Source organism: Heptranchias perlo, chromosome 26 (genome assembly GCF_035084215.1).
Source record: "Heptranchias perlo isolate sHepPer1 chromosome 26, sHepPer1.hap1, whole genome shotgun sequence".
Taxonomy (NCBI): domain Eukaryota; kingdom Metazoa; phylum Chordata; class Chondrichthyes; order Hexanchiformes; family Hexanchidae; genus Heptranchias; species Heptranchias perlo.
The window spans coordinates 12,864,507-12,881,750 of record NC_090350.1 but is presented as its reverse complement, the minus strand read 5'-3'; the positions used below and the strand labels follow the sequence as shown (position 1 = coordinate 12,881,750).

At 43.7% G+C, this 17,244-nt stretch overlaps 1 protein-coding gene across 2 annotated transcripts in view; it reads right to left on the bottom strand.

Annotated features, from left to right (window-relative positions):
- The window catches only part of LOC137342512 (ephrin type-A receptor 7-like), a 362,022-nt gene that overhangs the window by 199,532 nt on the left and 145,246 nt on the right, over positions 1-17,244 (bottom strand). For both annotated transcript variants that reach the window (XM_068006436.1, XM_068006435.1), the window contains exon 3: positions 14,212-14,547. In XM_068006436.1, the coding sequence (XP_067862537.1) occupies positions 14,212-14,547 (336 nt within the window). The remainder of the gene's footprint in view (positions 1-14,211; positions 14,548-17,244) is intronic.

Below are 17,244 nucleotides of genomic sequence, written 5' to 3'. Positions count from 1 at the left end.
ATGTTTGAGGTGACGCTACAGTAGGCTAGTGATAGCCAATGATGTGCAAAACTAATGCGATCTCTCATTTTAGACCTCTACATTAATCTTTGTCTCTCTACTGTTTATCAGGGCACCAATCACAAATAGCCATGGTCCAGCTTACAGGCTTGTCACTTCCATCTGTCTACACTTTGATTATTATTGCTAAAGTTATGCTGAGCATGAAACACAAAATACCAACTGCTGTTATACAGTTAAAACCGGTTGTGCATACTTAACGCAGTATTGTTGTGTACCAAACAACATTACTATTATCTCATCATCACTGCAGCATTAAGCACTTGAAGGTAAGATGCAGACTCAGACCAACCTTAGAAAGACATCATCTTCTCCACTGGGTTAATATTTCCCAGACAGCCATCTTTGGAGCATCTCTGGGTGACCCTGCCATTTAGTGACCAAATTAGTTGTAGTCTGGAGCTGCGGACTCAAGCCCACCAGTAACTGGATGGACATTGTTCAGGCAGCCGAGGAGCTATATCTTCCCTTTGGCACTATTTCATAAAGGGCAGGGAGCTCTTCCTTTACCCTCCCTCAACCAATACCACCAACAAAAAAAAACCACAAGTTAGACATTCACCTCATTATCTGGTTGTAAAATTATGCTCGCCACGCAGGCCAAGTTTGCCTTTCGAACCACAGTTATAAGATAGTCATTAATAAATCCAATAAGGAATTCAGGAGAAACTTCCTTACCAAGCGAGTGGTTAGAAAGTAGAACTTGCTACCACATGGAGTAGTTGATGCAAATAGCATAGATAAGTACATAAGGGAGAAAGGAATAGAAGGATATCCTGATAGGGTTAGATGAAGAAGGGTGGGAAGAGGCTCATGCGGAGAATAAACACCAGCATAGACCAGTTGGGCCAAATGGCCTGTTTCTTTGCTATAAATTCTATGTAATTCTTCCTTATGTTCTGATTTTGGTGACAAGCAGCTACAATAGTGTGCCATGTACTTTGATGATATTCTGACATCTGTGGTAACGATTATAGCATGTGACATGTTGATGATTAGTAAAGCTTTTATATCTAATTTACGCCACAGTATACACTTAATTCAAAATCACAATTTAAATTATGTTAAATCCATTTTTAAGCACTAAATTCCCACTTTGCGTGTTTTTTACGTTGTTTAATTCAAATCTTTGGGTAATGTAAAATTTTTGTAATGCAAAAAAATGACTTCAAACTGTCAGGTTATCTGTTTATCTGATCTGGGAGTGCTTGGTGGCTTAACTAAAAGTGCTCCATTCCCCAGCACTAACATCCCTCACCATGATGGACAGAAATAAAGAAAAAAGGAGTTAAGAAAAAAGACAAGATGTTGTAGAATGAAAAAAAAGCCATTTGGACCGTCAAACCTGTTCCTTCCACAGGCCAAGTGTAGAAGAACATAATATTCGGGAAAACCACAACGAGTTATCGTCTACGATGCACTCAATTACTCTGCAATTCAGAGAACCTGTTGACTTTAGTTGTCTAAACAAAGTTAATGCGTCAGAGCTCACTGCATACTCATACGTTGTTTATTAAATTAGGTTGTTAAGGCGCAATAATCGGTCATTAGGTCAATGTCCAGTAAATCATTATTAAATAAATCTGTTCGGGCAAGATGACAGAACGTTCAAAAACTTCCATCATGAGCATTACATTTCCACAGCTTCATTTTCATTGCCTCCCTGTTATTAAAGTACTGCACTATAATCAAACAATTCACACATTCCAGCTTGAGCTTGGGGGAAAAAAATTAAAACATGCTGCCAATAAAGCTAAGTAATGCCAAGAATTGTTAAAGCAAATGAGATAAAATGGTATATAATAAAAGTACTTAAAATCCTGTAACCTGTGTAATGTATGCCTTGGGGCAAGATTCTGGAACACATTCATGATTAGTAACACTAATAACCCATTACTGTAAAAACTAAAGCCTTTTCAGTTAGCTCTAGATTAGCATTCTCACTCCATTGGTAGAGCTCTGAGCCAGTCATTGGGAAGCGGGGAGGTTGATATAACTTCCAGATGAGGGTTGCGCTCACCTTGCCTGCTGTGTGCTCCTGCTGCTTAGCTTAAGCTGAACCCACATTCCTTCTCTCCATAGTACGCTGTGGAGTAGTTGCTTGCATGAAAAGCATTCAACCGTTCAATTGCAATTTTTAACATGTAAAACAGTCACCATAGAATCTATAACACAAGTTGCAACTTCATTCAAGTTTTTTTTTAAGATTTACAAACCTGTGATTGCCACTTTCTGACTGGTTTAAGCATTTTTAGCCACCTGGCATAAAAATTCAGAGTGGAAAATTGATACAAATGTGTTCCATACACGAGTTCTGTGTGACCGGGATCATGACTCTCTCTTTCCTCATGCCCCTTGACCTCTCTGCCGCCTTCAACACATTCATACATTCAATGCCTCTCTTCTGCAGTCCACTTCCAGGGTACTGCTCTTTCCCAATTCCGTTCTTACTTGAGTCAATGCAGGCACTTCATTGCTATCAATTTTGTCAACTTCCCTACTCGCACAGTCACCTCCTGCATCTCCCAGGGGTCCTTTCTTGCTCCCCATGCTACCCCCTTGGCGACATCACCCAGAAAACATGGGGTCGCCTTTTACATGTCCGCTGACAAATAAACAAGCTCCTCATTACCTCTCTCGTTAGCCGAGGATTGTCGCCATACTCTCAAATTGCCTGATATCAAGACCTGAACGAGCCAAAATCTCCTCAAGCTGAATGTTGACAAAACTGAGCTGGGTTGCCAATCTTTCCGGGTTGCTCGGAAGTCTCCTGGAATGGGGTATGACATTCCCGGGCACTGCTGCCAGCAGCCTGGGAGAACTTCACGCTTTAAATTTCCCACCGCAGCGGCAGCCCCAACCAACCCGCAACATGACATCACTGGCTGCCATTGCAGAGAAACCTCCAGCGCAGTGACCTCAAACCCCCCTCCCCACAGAGAGCCGGCCCCCTGCTTAGGACTGACCGGAAACGGAAACGGGTGGTTGCTGGGGGTCGAGGGGGGAGGGGGGAGGGAGGGAGGGGGGGGGGGGGGAGGGAGGGAAAGAGAAAGAAAGAAAAAGAGAGAGAGAAAGAAAGAAAGAGAGAGAGGTGCGAGGCTAGAGTGAACAGAGACTAGGGGGCAGGGGATTGGGACTCAGGGAGAAGAGAGTGACAGCAACAAGGGGCCGGGGGATTGGGAGATGGAAACTGGAGTCGGGGGAAAGAGGGTGACCGGGGAATGGGGAATGGGTGGGTGGGCAGGTCGATGGAGAGAGGGAAACTGGGGAATGGAGTGAGTATGAGGCTCAGCATTTCCTGCAGAGCTGGGAGCAGCAGCATTTCTTCCTTAATGCCTCTAATTAACTGTGGTGTTGACATTTATAGAATCAACCTCTGTTCTGGCACTTTTTAATGGTCTACATTGCTATTAACATCCCAGTCATGTAACTCACCAGATATCAATTTGCCTAAATAAACTGTCTGCTTGCAGAACATGGACTAAGTAAGCACAGAACTACTAATTCTTAGATAATGCCACACCAGTCATCTCAAAGTGACCCCTACACCAATGCATTGTGTATAATTTCATGCTGGAGGAAAGATCATTTAAGCTGCGATAGAAAATGTTTACATTCAATTTTTTAAAAATTATTTCTACATTTTTCTCCCCTCTTTAGGTGTCTTATGCATCACACACCAATTCCCAGGCCAGCACAGCATCAAAGGACCGTTTCTGAGACTTTTACCAATGTCAGGATTCAACTGGTCAACTGGAAGGTAGAGCCCAGAGTGACTGATGTTGAATTTGATCAAGTAGGCCAAGCTTGACTTTCCCCTCCCCCCAACTCAATATCACCAAAAAATATCTTTCTACAAAGCTGCATGCATTCTATTTATTGAAAAGAAAATGAAACTGGGTCTGGGACGTGCACTGGGTTAAAACAAAGTCTTTCCCCACTGGGAACTACATTCAGCAATCCGACTGCTGGAAGGGTACAAAATAAAAAGCTTAGACAATCTCAACCTAGCCGGTGTGAGCACAATCTGCTTTAATTGTCACTAAGTGATGGCTGGTGGGAAATCACATTGATGCCTCTGCTCGGGTTGTGATCCATTTACACTGTAAGGTAGGGTAGAGATTTTATCCTCGATCGAACCCATACTAATTGCAAAGATGCGAACCAGAAAATCCACAATGAGGCAACAAAAAGACTAACAAACCGAGTGCGAACAGTGTGCAGGTGTCAGGAAAATTGAAGCAGATTTTCGTAATGTTCTCACCCTCTAAACCCTGGACAAAACAAGTTTCACTGCATCACTCAAGGAGGAAGCTCTGAGAACAAACAGTAATTCCCCCGCCTCAAAGGTGAGCACACATATATAAAATCTGAACAAGGTCTCCACCAGAAAGGGATAAAAACCGCTAAAGGAATTGCTCCTTTCTTTCTAACTTCAGGATTTCTCACCCGACACAACAAAGTGATAAACAGACAAAGGTGCGCCTGGGTAAAGGGTCCCTTAATCCTCTCACACCACTCATTGGTTCCTAGGATGGAGGAGGATTCGGGGTTTCAGTTAGAGACCACCTTGTAACTGCTGTGCCTTCCAGCATGATCTTATCACCAGCTTTGTGAAGGGTGGTCAGATGAGCTATCTTGCCTTGTGTGATCATTACTCTTATAACCGGTTTCCTCCTTCTCTCCATTATACACCTTGTTTTACTATTGGGATTTTCCTATTGATTTTCAGAACGTGGGCGCACGGCCAAGGCCGGTATTTTGTTATTAAAGATGGCAGGTTTCCTTCTCTAAATGGCATTTGTGAACCAGTTGGGTTTTTACAACAAAACGCCCAGACTGCTGCAGGATCACTTTTATTGATATCAGCTTTTTATTTCCAGATTATTTTGTTTTACAGCTGAATTGAAATTCTCAAACTGCAATAGTGGGATCTGAACTCGTGTTCTCCAGGTTGCTAGTCCAGGCGTCCGAATTACTAGTCCAGCAACATAACCACTACTAACCGTACCCGGATATCAGCTTCTGTTTTCCCTGCAATGTAGACTCGCACTGTGAATTATCAAAAATTCAATCAGTATGAGACACTAACAAGGAAGAAAAAGACTTGCATTTATATAGCGCTTTTCACCATCTCAGGAGGTCCCAAAGCGTTTTACAGCCAAAGAAGTACTTTTGAAGTGTAGTCACTGTTGTAATGTAGGAAACAAGGCAGCCAATTTGTGCACAGCAAGATCCCACAGCAATGTGTTAATGACTGGATAATCGATTTTAGTGGTGTTGGTTGAGGGATAAATATTGGCGAGGATACTGGGGAGAACTCTCCTGCTCTTCTTCGAATAGTGCCTATGGGATCTCATATGTCCACCTGAGAGGGCAGACAGGGGTCTTGGTTTAACGTCTCATCCGAAAGATAGCACCTCCGATAGCGCAGCACTCCCTCGGTGCTTCATTGGAATGTCAGTCCAGATTATGAGCTCAAGTCTCTGAATTGGGAAACGAACCCACAACCTTCTGACTCAGAGGTGAGAGTGCTACCATTGATCCATGGCTGACACCAATACAGTTCTAGTCGGTCCAGTTTCTTTCTGAATAGTCCGTTATTACTGTGCAATGACATCATCACACAGCAAATGACAGCTGTGCATACCACAATAATTGCCTTCTCATTGGAACAAGAGAGAGATAATTGGGCAGTGAGATCTTTTATGCACACACAAACACGCTTAACATCTCCTTCTGCTGTTTACTCAAAGTTTATTCAATAGATATATGCACACACATGCCTGAGTATTTAATTTGATCTGATCCGCTTCAAATGATTGCAGCAATGAAATTAAATTCTGCAATTATTACAGGTTTCTTTTTACCTAGTATTTGTTCAGCATGTAAAAACAAATGTGATTTACATAGAATTAACAGCACAGAAACAGGCCATTCGGCCCAGCTGGTCTGTGCCGGCATTTATGCTTCACATGAGCCTCCTCCCACCTTACTTCATCTAACCCGATCAGCATATCCTTCTATTCCTTTCTCCCTCATCTACTTATCTGGCTTCCCCTTAAATGCATCTATGGTATTCGCTTCAACTACTCCTGTGGTAGTAAGTTCCACATTCTAACCACTCTCTGGGTTTTTTTTAAATTTGTTCATGGGATGTGGGCGTCGCTGGCGAGGCCAGCATTTATTGCCCATCCCTAATTGCCTTGAGAAGGTGGTGGTGAGCCGCCTTCTTGAACCACTGCAGTCCGTGTGGTGAAGGTTCTCCCACAGTGCTGTTAGGTATGGAGTTCCAGGATTTTGACCCAGCGACGATGAAGGAACAGCGACATATTTCCAAGTCGGGATAGTGTGTTACTTGGAGGGGAACGTGCAGGTGGTGTTGTTCCCATGTGCCTGCTGCTCTTGTCCTTCTAGGTGGTAGAAGTTGCAGGTTTGGGAGGTGCTGTCGAAGAAGCCTTGGTGAGTTGCTGCAGTACATCCTACCGGTGATGAAGGGAGTGAATGTTTAGGGAGGTGGATGGGGTGCCAATCAAGCGGGCTGCTTTGTGCTGGATGGTGTCGAGCTTCTTGAGTGCTGTTGGAGCTGCACTCATCCAGGCAAGTGGAGAGTATTCCATCACACTCCTGACTTGTGCCTTGTAGATGGTGGAAAGGCTTTGGGGAGTCAGGAGGTGAGTCACTCGCCGCAGAATACCCAGCCTCTGACCTGCTCTCGTAGCCACAGTATTTATGTGGCTGGTCCAGTTAAGTTTCTGGTCAGTGGTGACCCCAGGATGTTGATTGTGGGGGATTTGGCAATGGTAATGCCGTTGAACGTCATGGGAAGGTGGTTAGACTCTCTCTTGTTGGAGATGGTCATTGCCTGGTACTTGTCTGGCATGAATGTTACTTGCCACTTATCAGCCCAAGCCTGGATATTGTCCAGGTTTTGCTGCATGTGGGCACGGACTGCTTCATTATCTGAGGGGTTGCGAATGGAACTGGACACTGTGCAATCATCAATGAACATCCCCATTTCTGACCTTATGATGGAGGGAAGGTCATTGATGAAGCAGCAGGGTAAAGAAGTTTCTCCTGAATTCTTTTTCGGATTTATTAGTGACTATATTATATTTATGTCCCCTCATTTTGAACTCCACACAAGCAGAAACATCTTCTCTATGTCAACCCTGTCAAAACCCTTCATAATTTTAAAGACCTCTATTAGGCCACCCCTCAGCCTTCTCTTCCTATACAGAAAAGAGCCCCAACCTGTTCTGTCTTTCCTGGTAGTTAAAACCACTCAGATCTGGCATCATCCTGTACATCTTTTTTGCACCTTCTCCAGTGCCTCTATGTCCTTTTTGTAATATGGAGATCGGAACTGTACACAGTACTCTAAATGATCTAATACAAGTTGAATATAACTTCTCTACTTTCCAATTCAATTCCTCTGGAAATGAACCCCAGTGCTTTGATTGCATTTTTATGGCCTTGTCAACCTGCGTTGCTACGTTTAATGATTTGTGAATCTGTACCCCTGGATCTCTTTGCTCCTCTACCCCAATTTAGACTCTTATAACTGCCTGCTGTCTTAATGAACTGTGGGGTAGAAATTGGGCGCAAATTAGACGCCTCACCCAAAGAGGCTGGCCCGAGGATTTCCGGAAATTGGTCCTCGGGCCTCAGTCTAATCATCGTTGCAAGCAGCTGAGGCCTGTCACGTCTCCAGAGGCAGCTTGCCACTCCCCACTCCAATCTGATAACATGGAGTGGGTCGCAGCATGTACGGGCAGAATGTCCAGGTGAGGTTTAATTTGATTGATGAGTTTGTACCGAAACAGTATAAATGTATAAATCGGCGTTTCGTAGGGACCCGTTCATATAGGACTGTCTCCCAAACTGCATGTGGACCCGAGCCATATTTCATGACCATTTGCAATCCATGCTTAGCACGCAAGCTCAATGAATATTAATATGAAAATATCAGTCGGGGGAAAATCAGAACATGCCTGGCTGTCTAAACACTTATTGAGGTTTAAGATTTCAATGTCATTCCTAGAACAAGTCCATAAAGACGTTCCCCTCAGGCAACCTGCTGAGCGACTGAAGTTGTGAAAGTGAATTCAAAACCATGAAATCTGCTGGATTGGCAAAAAAAAACCAACTGGTTCACTAATGTCCTTCAGGGAAGGGAATCTGCCACTTCAACCTAGTCGGGCCTGCACATTACTCCAGTCCACGTTGACCCAATGATCTCAGGGCAACTGAAGATGGGTAATACATGTAGCTTTGTCAATGTCCTGAGAACAAATAATACAGCCCACATCATTTCTACCTCATTTAAAAGTTTCTGAAATAACGGCCTCAAACATGGTGGGGGAACTCGTGAAATGGACACCCATCATAGCCCACCATCCAAAAATCAGGCAGAAAGAGCAAGAAAATCCCAGCCAACATTTTCATTTGGGGTGGTGGTGGGGGGAGACAGAAAGCCTGGTTTCTTCACACTATGGTGTACAGAGGCAGGAGGGAGAAGGGATTTCTCCTCATTGGCTGCACTAATATACAGGGTAAAAGCACCTAAAATCAATGTCTGATGCGTCCAAGATGTAAGTCAACATCACCATGGTTACAGTCTCTAACCTGGGACCACACAAGGCCGCGTGTGATTGAATTAAAAGCAAAATTACATCGAATTTACAGCACAGAAACAGGCCATTTGGCACAACAGGTCTATGCTGCCAGCCTACTTCATCTCACCCTATCCACATATCCTTCTATTCCTTTTTCCCTCGTGTACTTATCTAGCTTTTTATACTGCCTAGCTGTGAAACTCACTCTCAGGGTCAGCAGAGAGCACTGCACATGCCTAATTAAACTTTCACTGTTTCAACAGACATGAATATTTTTTTTGGGTGGAGGTATTTTTAATCTCCAAGCACACAACTCTGTCTGGTCTTCCTGCTAAGATCCATCCCAAGGAACTGCCAATATTTGTCTCTTGCATGCGTGGACGGGCATAGTGGGATTATCTAACTGCAAGGACTTGTGGTAGGAAATCTGGATACAGATAGTAGTAATTATTTTTAACAATATAAGCAAACAGAAGAGGGTTTATAGCCTATGTTGTTTCAGAATTCGTTTGCAATGATTGCAGTCTGTAAGTGAAAAAAATGGTTTCTTGCTCAATCCAACCAGTGTTTATTGGCAGCGATAGATGAATAGTTTAAGCTTTTCACCGTTGACAGGTTGCTGTTTCAGCTTTTGTGAGCAACACAGCACCCATACGTCTGATAAGGATAATACTTATTTCAAGAGATTGAGGAAACAAAGGCTTGGGAAAAGGTGCTCCGTGCAGTTGTTTCTGCAGCTTAAATGGTCACAGCTTTGATTATAGCCCAATTCAGATAGATGCTAGCTCCTGGGATTAGACCAAAGGCCTTTTTAGTCTGAAGTACAACAAAAGCAGCTATTGAAAAAAAGAGAGATTGCATAAAACCAGTAATGCCTGCTTCTGGTTTATCAGAAAGCATTTTGTTTCCACAGCAATACATGTCAAGTCCAGTCGGCCCTCTGAATAAACTGCTTGCAGGATAAAAATCAGTCCATTCATAGCAAGGACACTGTAATGTATAACAGAATCCTTAACCAGCCAGCAGCACAAAACCTTTTCTTTAATTATTTTCAGCAGCGTTTTATGTAATCACTCTAACTCAGTCAATAACTTTGTATCACAACAAGATACATGGAAGTCTTGAATAATTCACAGAGGCCCTCTGGTCACTTCTCACCCTGCTATTAAAACCTTCATGATCTGAACTTATTTAACAAAAAGCTAGGATCAAATATTTTCAATCATTTAAATCCAAAAGCTCAATTTTGAAAAAGTTCCTACGGTTCCAAAGTCCTTTTTGTCGTACGAACAATGACGGACAGGAAAAGACCCTCTGGTCACTCCAGCCTGTCTCACACAACTGCAATGCCTTGTGCATCACAATATATACACTCCCCACCCTACCCGAAAGACATGTGATCTACAGTGAGAGGCGAAAAACCAGATAAAAACTGGAGTCATAGGTATAAAATGCCACAGTCAACTTCTGTTTTATTTTGTGTATGTGATGAGGATTGGCTGGGGAAGGGAACTGTCCATTCTCTCCACTTGAATTTCAGCCCCAGAGCAGCTTGCAAAGCAAAGAACTGAAAAGAAAGAAGGCAGAACCTGCATTTATATAGCGCCTTTCATGACATCAAGATGACCCAAAGCGCTTCGCAACCGATGAAGTACTTTTGAAGTGTAGTCACTGTTGTAATGAAGGAAAATGCGACAGCAAGCTCCCACAAACAGCAATGAAATAAATGACTGGATAATCTGTTTTAAGTATGTTGGTTGAGGGACAAATATTGGCCAGGACACCGGGGAGAACTCCCCTGCTCTTCTTCCACTATTGCCATGGGATCTTTTACATCCACCCGAGAGGGCAGTTTAACATCTAAAAGACAGCACCCCCAACAGTGCAGCACTCCTTCAATACTGCACTGAAGTGCCAGCTTAGATTATGTGCTCATGTCTCTGGACAAAGAATTGAACCTAGTCCCTATGGAGAGGTTTGAAGCATGCTTAAGATGTCAGACCATTATCTGGTGACAAAATGCTGCTAATGATCTCTCTAAAGCAGTTATGGGCTGTAGACCTGCCAGAGTGTCAACCATGAAGAAGGCAATGAATCTCTGTGCATCAGCTCTTAAAAAATAAACATTGCTGTATCTATTTAAATAGGTTAGTAACTTGATTCACCCCTTCCAATTACCAATGTCACTGTCAGGCAGTAGAAAGCTGCACATTGAAACTCTGTCCTCCGTATTTGCGCCCAGAGGCACGCATAACTGGGGCGCAAATCAATTATGTGGCCTAAAAGATCGCTTAATTTTGGGCTCAAGTGAGTTACGGACAATGTGTCTAAATCTCCTAGATCTTTTGTGGCCATCTATCAATCCCTCCGCCCAAACGCATCTCTGTCCATAAAACTGACCCCGCCCCAAATTACAGAGCCTTGTACACGAGCTTGCTGCAATGGCACTCTTCAAGTTACAGCCAGATTTTCAGGGGCAGTAGGAAGCAGTCATTTTCTGGTGTTTTACTGCAATTTTCTGAACATTTTTTTTTTGTTTATCCTCCCTGTATTTTCTATTTGTTTGAATGCATTTTTTGGCATAAATATAAGTCATGTTACAAAGCTTCCCCGATTGCAGGTTCTTAAGTATGCTGTGTCTGATGTTCATGAATGATGGTTAAATGAGTTGAAACTTTACTTTTTATACTTAAAGAAGAGAAATATATGGTGTGAGTTTGGCACTTTCCTCGGGTCCTGATTGCTTATGCTGATTTCCGCCCATTTTACGTTTGGGCATATTTTAATGAGATTCGCAGGAAATTTGAGCGTAACTTGACATCGGCGCGGGAATGGGTGCATCTTGGGGTCTAACTTCCGGGTTGCACCCACGGCGAGAATTCCAGGCCTAAGTTCTTTTTCGACAGATGAATTGATAATGAATTGGTGCCTGCAGTTAGATATTGGAGGAATAATAATTACAAGTTGCTTGGTTCCGGAATTTTTCCTTCGAGTTGATAAGGGTTTGTAGACATCCTTTTAGGGTTACAGAAGGAGGCCATTGAACCCAGTCACAAAGAGGTATCTCTGACTCCCAGATCACGTTGAACTTGATCATTCTATGATTAATGTCTCCACAGCAGTGCTGCAACTTCTGGTTCGTTTAACTTGTCATTCAACAGATAATTTTTCCCATCTTTTAATCCATGGATCAAACCTGGCTTTTTCCTTCACAAACATCCCGCAGCAAACACACTTCATGACCTCCCTTTAAAACTTACTTCTCTTATTCACCCCTTTTTGCTTTTGATTCACACTGGGGGAGGGGCGGGGGGGTCTCTTATTTCTTTGTTTCTCCCATTTATCCCCTTTTAGTTAACCTTCTAGCAGGTGCTCCCTTTATTTCAATCGTTTTGTCCCCTTTGACTGCTAACTAGTTTCGCCATCTCTTCAAATTGCTTCATTTTATCCAACTATGACCAGTATTCCCCGAGGTCTTGATTTCTCCTTTAACTTTGCTTCTACCTCTGCTGCACTTTGTAATCCTGCTTAGGACAGAAACCTACTTGTAACTCCTCCACCCCTCTTTTAAGTTTATTTGGTCCATTGAAACTCCACACTGTTTGGGAAGCTCAGAATGAAGCTCTTCCAGTTGCAAGCTCGTTCCCCAATTCAATTAACCAAGTGCTGAGTTGGATGGCTCCCAATGGAGTCCATCCTCCACTAAAGCTTATATGTTGCTGGTGATAAATCTTCGTCCGTCCGCCTCGATGTTTCTGGATTCTTGTCAATTTCATTAAGATGATGCCTGGTAACCACCAGTGCACCTCGAAGAGCCACACTGCCGGATCCCTCATATCATCTTAACAAATCACTTCTGTACCCACTCCGTGGCCTCCACACCCCTCTCCTAAAGTAGACCACCCTGGACACCAGACACAATATTCAAACTTGTGAACTGTGTGTTAGTTCAGCATTACTTCTTTTGTGCTCTGACCTCCTATTTATAAAACTTAGGATCCCACATGCTTTATTTTTAACAGCAATATCAACTATTCCTCTCATTCTTACAGCATTGCATATCTAAACCCCAAAGTGTCTCTGCTCTTCTACTCCTTTTAAAGATTTCCATTTCACGTGTCTCTGCATTAAATTTCATCTGACATCTATCTGCCCAAACTACTAACCTCCCGAGTCGTCACTAATTCTAATACTGGAATATGTATAGCCTTCTGCAGACCATTTCTCAAATACCATTTACAATAAAAGCAATACATTTGGAGGATAAATAGGCAATCTAGAAACACACTGGTGCAGTTACAACAAGCAATGTTTTCCCAGCTTAAGATGCAAATCCACAATGATCCCTGGTCTCGATTTTCCGCTTTGCGCTGGAGGAGGGTCGGGCAGGAATTCCGCCCGCCATTCTGATCGTGATGCTGACTCGTTTTCCTGGGTCAGGGTTCACTATTTACACAAGGTGGGATCCCCATCACCAAGAGGGAGCCCATCACTGCTGCATCGGGACACTCGCTGCAGCATTGAGAGAAACAGGAGACATGGCCCTCGGATTGAACACGGGCCTCTAACAGGTGAGGTTTTGGGGTCATTATGGAGGGAGGAAGAGGGAGAAGGAGGTGGGGGGGGGCACTATTAGGCGCTCTCCCCCAGACCAACAAAGTACGGGCTTGCCGTTCCCTCTATTGCGACTCCTGGTCATACCTGGGCGTGGCGGGGGTGTGGGTGGAACACAGTGAAATCGAGCAGCTCGCCAGATGCCACCTCCCCATCGTCATTTACATGCAGTGGGCAGGGAAGGGGAGACTGGCGGCCTTCTCTTGATATAGCGGTGGAGGCAGGGGCGCAGTGGAAGACCTCGCCCCCCGATTTCTATTGGATTTCTGCCACTATCCAGCCTGATTCAGGGTGGGATAACAGAGAGAAATCCAGTGCAAAGCTTCCAAGAATCACTGCAGCAATGCCTCATGGTGCAGAATGAGGGACCACGTCATTAAAGGCTGAAGCGCATACTGATCATATATAGCTTATCTAAAGCATGAATTCCCAACCGAGAGAAGCGGCTGCTCACTCTACACAATAAAACTCCCCCTCTTGCTTGGGTCACAGCACATCTCATTAAAAGTACTTCTGAGTAATTCCTTACAGTAAACTAACAGACTGCCACTGGTCATAAATGAGAGCAGACACCTTTAAACTCAATAAATCACTGGAATATTTACCCGTAGTACTTTCCGCAAGAAAGTTTTTCTTCTTTAGCCACCACAATAAATTATAGTACTGTGAGCGGTACAACAGATGCATGGTGGGATTGTCTAGCTGCTCAGAATCCTGGTTCTAAAATGGCTGCCCTAGCAACCTTAGGCGACGATAACACCAATCTTTTAAAATAATCAGTGTAAAGTGATGATTGTTTGGTTAGAGTACTGACATCAAATCATTTAAAGTTTCAGTGCTTACAACCGTTTGAAGAATCCCAATTATACTTTTTAAGGAAGCATTTATCAATTGATAATCAGAAACCTCTCGCACTTACCTCCTTGGCTTATGATCACCGTGATCTCCACGTACATCCGCGGAGAGCGACTCAGTTCCGACACGCCGTTCACGGCCTCCACCCTGAAGGTATAGTTGACGTGCGGCAACAGGTTAACCACAGTGACGGCCGTATCGACCAAGCCCATCTGCTGAGGGACAAACCCAACGCGGCTGTCGCACGGCCCGCACGTCTGTAGCGCCACGACGCACCTGCTGCACAGAGCGTTGTACGTGACATCTGTCCGACCCCCACTGTCCTCGGGGGGGTTCCACTCTAAGAGCACCGCCGACTGCCTGGTGCTGTAAACGAGAGTTTGCGGAGCAGTAGGGGTTCCTGTGGGGGGACGAAACAGAGCAACAGCGTCAAGTGCAGAAGCGCAAAAACAGTTCTTTCTCCATTCAACGAAAACTTCTATCGCACTTCACGTCTTGGAGTTCGGTTGACACGAACTATGCTTTTGATACTCAGCTCACTTTATTTTTATTTACTGTTTAACCCACTGCAGGTTAAAGAGCAGGGAGTAAAATCAATGCAGTGAGATTTGCTTTCGATCCTGATTCTTAACCAATATAGTCACTATTTACAAAGAAAGGGAGTTGCGAATGTAACTGTTTAGCAGCTTGTACATTTGGAAAGTAGAAAACCTAAAAGACCTCAATCGAAGTGAACAACCATGCATGATTTCAAAATGAAGATATCTGGTTACGAAAATGGGAGGTTTCCACTGAAATTCAGTTGCAGTAAATGGCGCTGTGCTATAGGGCTGTACTGTGCTTGTGGTTCCTTGTGTTATGGTATGGCCTTTCACTAATGCTAGGGAAAAGGTATATTTTAGATTGGGGTTCCCTGAGGTAAGCGGGTGTCCTACTTTCTATTCACACTGACATTTTCACCGTCATTAATTTTTGAGTTCAAAATCATGAAGGATTTTGATAAGAGTAAATAAGGAGAAACTGTTTCCAGTGGCAGAAGATTCAGTGACCAGATTTAAGGTAATTGGCAAAAGAACCAGAGACAACACTGGAATGCACTGCCTGAAAGGGCGGTGGAAGCAGATTCACTAATAACTTTCAAAAGGGAATTGAATAAATACTTGAGGAGGAACAATTTGCAAGGCTATGGGGAAAGAGCAGGGGAGTGGGGGCTGATTGGACAGCTCTTTCAAAGAGCCGTCATAAGCACGATGGGCCAAATGGCCTACTTCTGTGCTGCATTGTTATATGATTCTATTATTAGGAAAAAGAAAAAAAATGTCCTATACTGAGTTTACAGGCCTTGTATAGCCCATCAGGGAAACGAGCCCGACTGGGGCAAGGCTTTCGAAATTTTAAACCACAGGGCAAGTCAATCCTTCATATCTCTCATCTATAGGGTTGCCAACTCTTCAGGATTGCACCTGGAGTATCCAGAAATTAAAGACTAGTCTCCAGGACACTGAGACACAGGGAAATAAAAAAAAAAAAATTTCTTTGAACGCTTTCGTTTGTTAGTTATAAAAGATATTGGACATGGGGGAAAGAGGCTGTTGACTGACAGAGAAGAATCATCCAATCGGATAATGAAGAGTCTGTTCACTTTCCGACTGGCGTAGGAGGGCGGTGCACCGTGAAGATGGACATGTCGGGCGACCAATGGCAGAGTGTGGGGGCGGGGCAGTTGGAGGCGGGAGGTCATGTGATGAAATCTCCAGGAACGGGTCAAACCAGAGTTGGCAACCTTACTCACACAACCCTCACAGTAACCAAGTCAGCAATGATACTGGCAGAGCCCTGTTTGTAGGCTATCCACCTGCCCGTCCTCTGGAAGGGGCATGTGTGAGAGGGGGAATGGGTTACAGAGATACTGAAGACCTAGGAGAAGGAAAATTAAAACATTCGTATTTGATCAAAGCTGTCTTCGCTTTAATTAATTAGGCAGTAAAAGTAAAAGTGGCATGAATTAGGTTAAAGCACTGGCCATGACACAGGAATTTAATGTATATGGGCACTACACAGCAGGCAGTGGAGTACAAATCTGTTTCTAATGGGCTGGAAATTACTGATAAGTTGTATAACTCAATACACAGATGGCTGCTGCTTTTCAATTTTAATACCGAAAATTGATTTCTCAAAATAGCTGGATTAGATTTAAATTAATTCAGATCCATTAAAGTCAACAGGGCTGAATATCCTCAGCAGTTCCACTGAATTCATGCCGTAGCTCGGGTAGGAATCCAGTGGAACCATTCACAGAATAGAATAGAAGGGGACCATTCGGCCCATCGTGCTTGTGCTGGCTCTTTGAAAGAGCTATCCAATTAGTCCCACTCCCCTTGCTCTTTCCCCATAGCCCTGCAAATGTTTCCTTTTCAAGTATTTATCCAGTTCCCTTTTGAAAGTCACTACTGAGTCTGTTTCCACCCCCCTATCAGGTAGTGCATTAAGATCGTAACAACTAGCGGCATTAAAAAAAATTCTCCTCATCTCCCCTCTGGCTCTTTTGCCAATTATCTTAAATTTGTGTCCTCCGGTTATCGATCCTCCTGCCAGTGGAAAAAGTTTCTCCCTAAACCCCTCGTAATATTGAACACCTCTATTAAATCTCCCCTTATCCTCCTCTGTTCCAAGGAGAACATTCCTCCACGTAACTGAAGTCTCTCATCGGAAAAAGGTTGGATCAACAGGAGGCAGATTTTGTCCTTAATTGCGAAATTCTGTTTGGCTTTGTAAGCTTACAACCTTTACCCCCATGTCAGGGGGTGAGGACTCCCTACGGTGCTTGTTCCTGCTTTACTGATCAGTAAGGGATCCAGCATAGGACTGGAGGCCGATAATCTGAGTGAGATGAGGCTAACTGGCCATCAGAAGGGTAGAACTGAGCCCCATCAGGAGATCCAAGCCAGGAAAGCAGATCCAAAGAGCAAGTCATTTAAAAAAAATATGATTGACCTCCTTACATAGAGGGATAAGGGATGTGTCAAAACTGGATAGCCAGGTGGTGAAGGATAGAATACTAGAGCCTGGTCTTCAGTTGCTTCCAAGCCTTTATTCA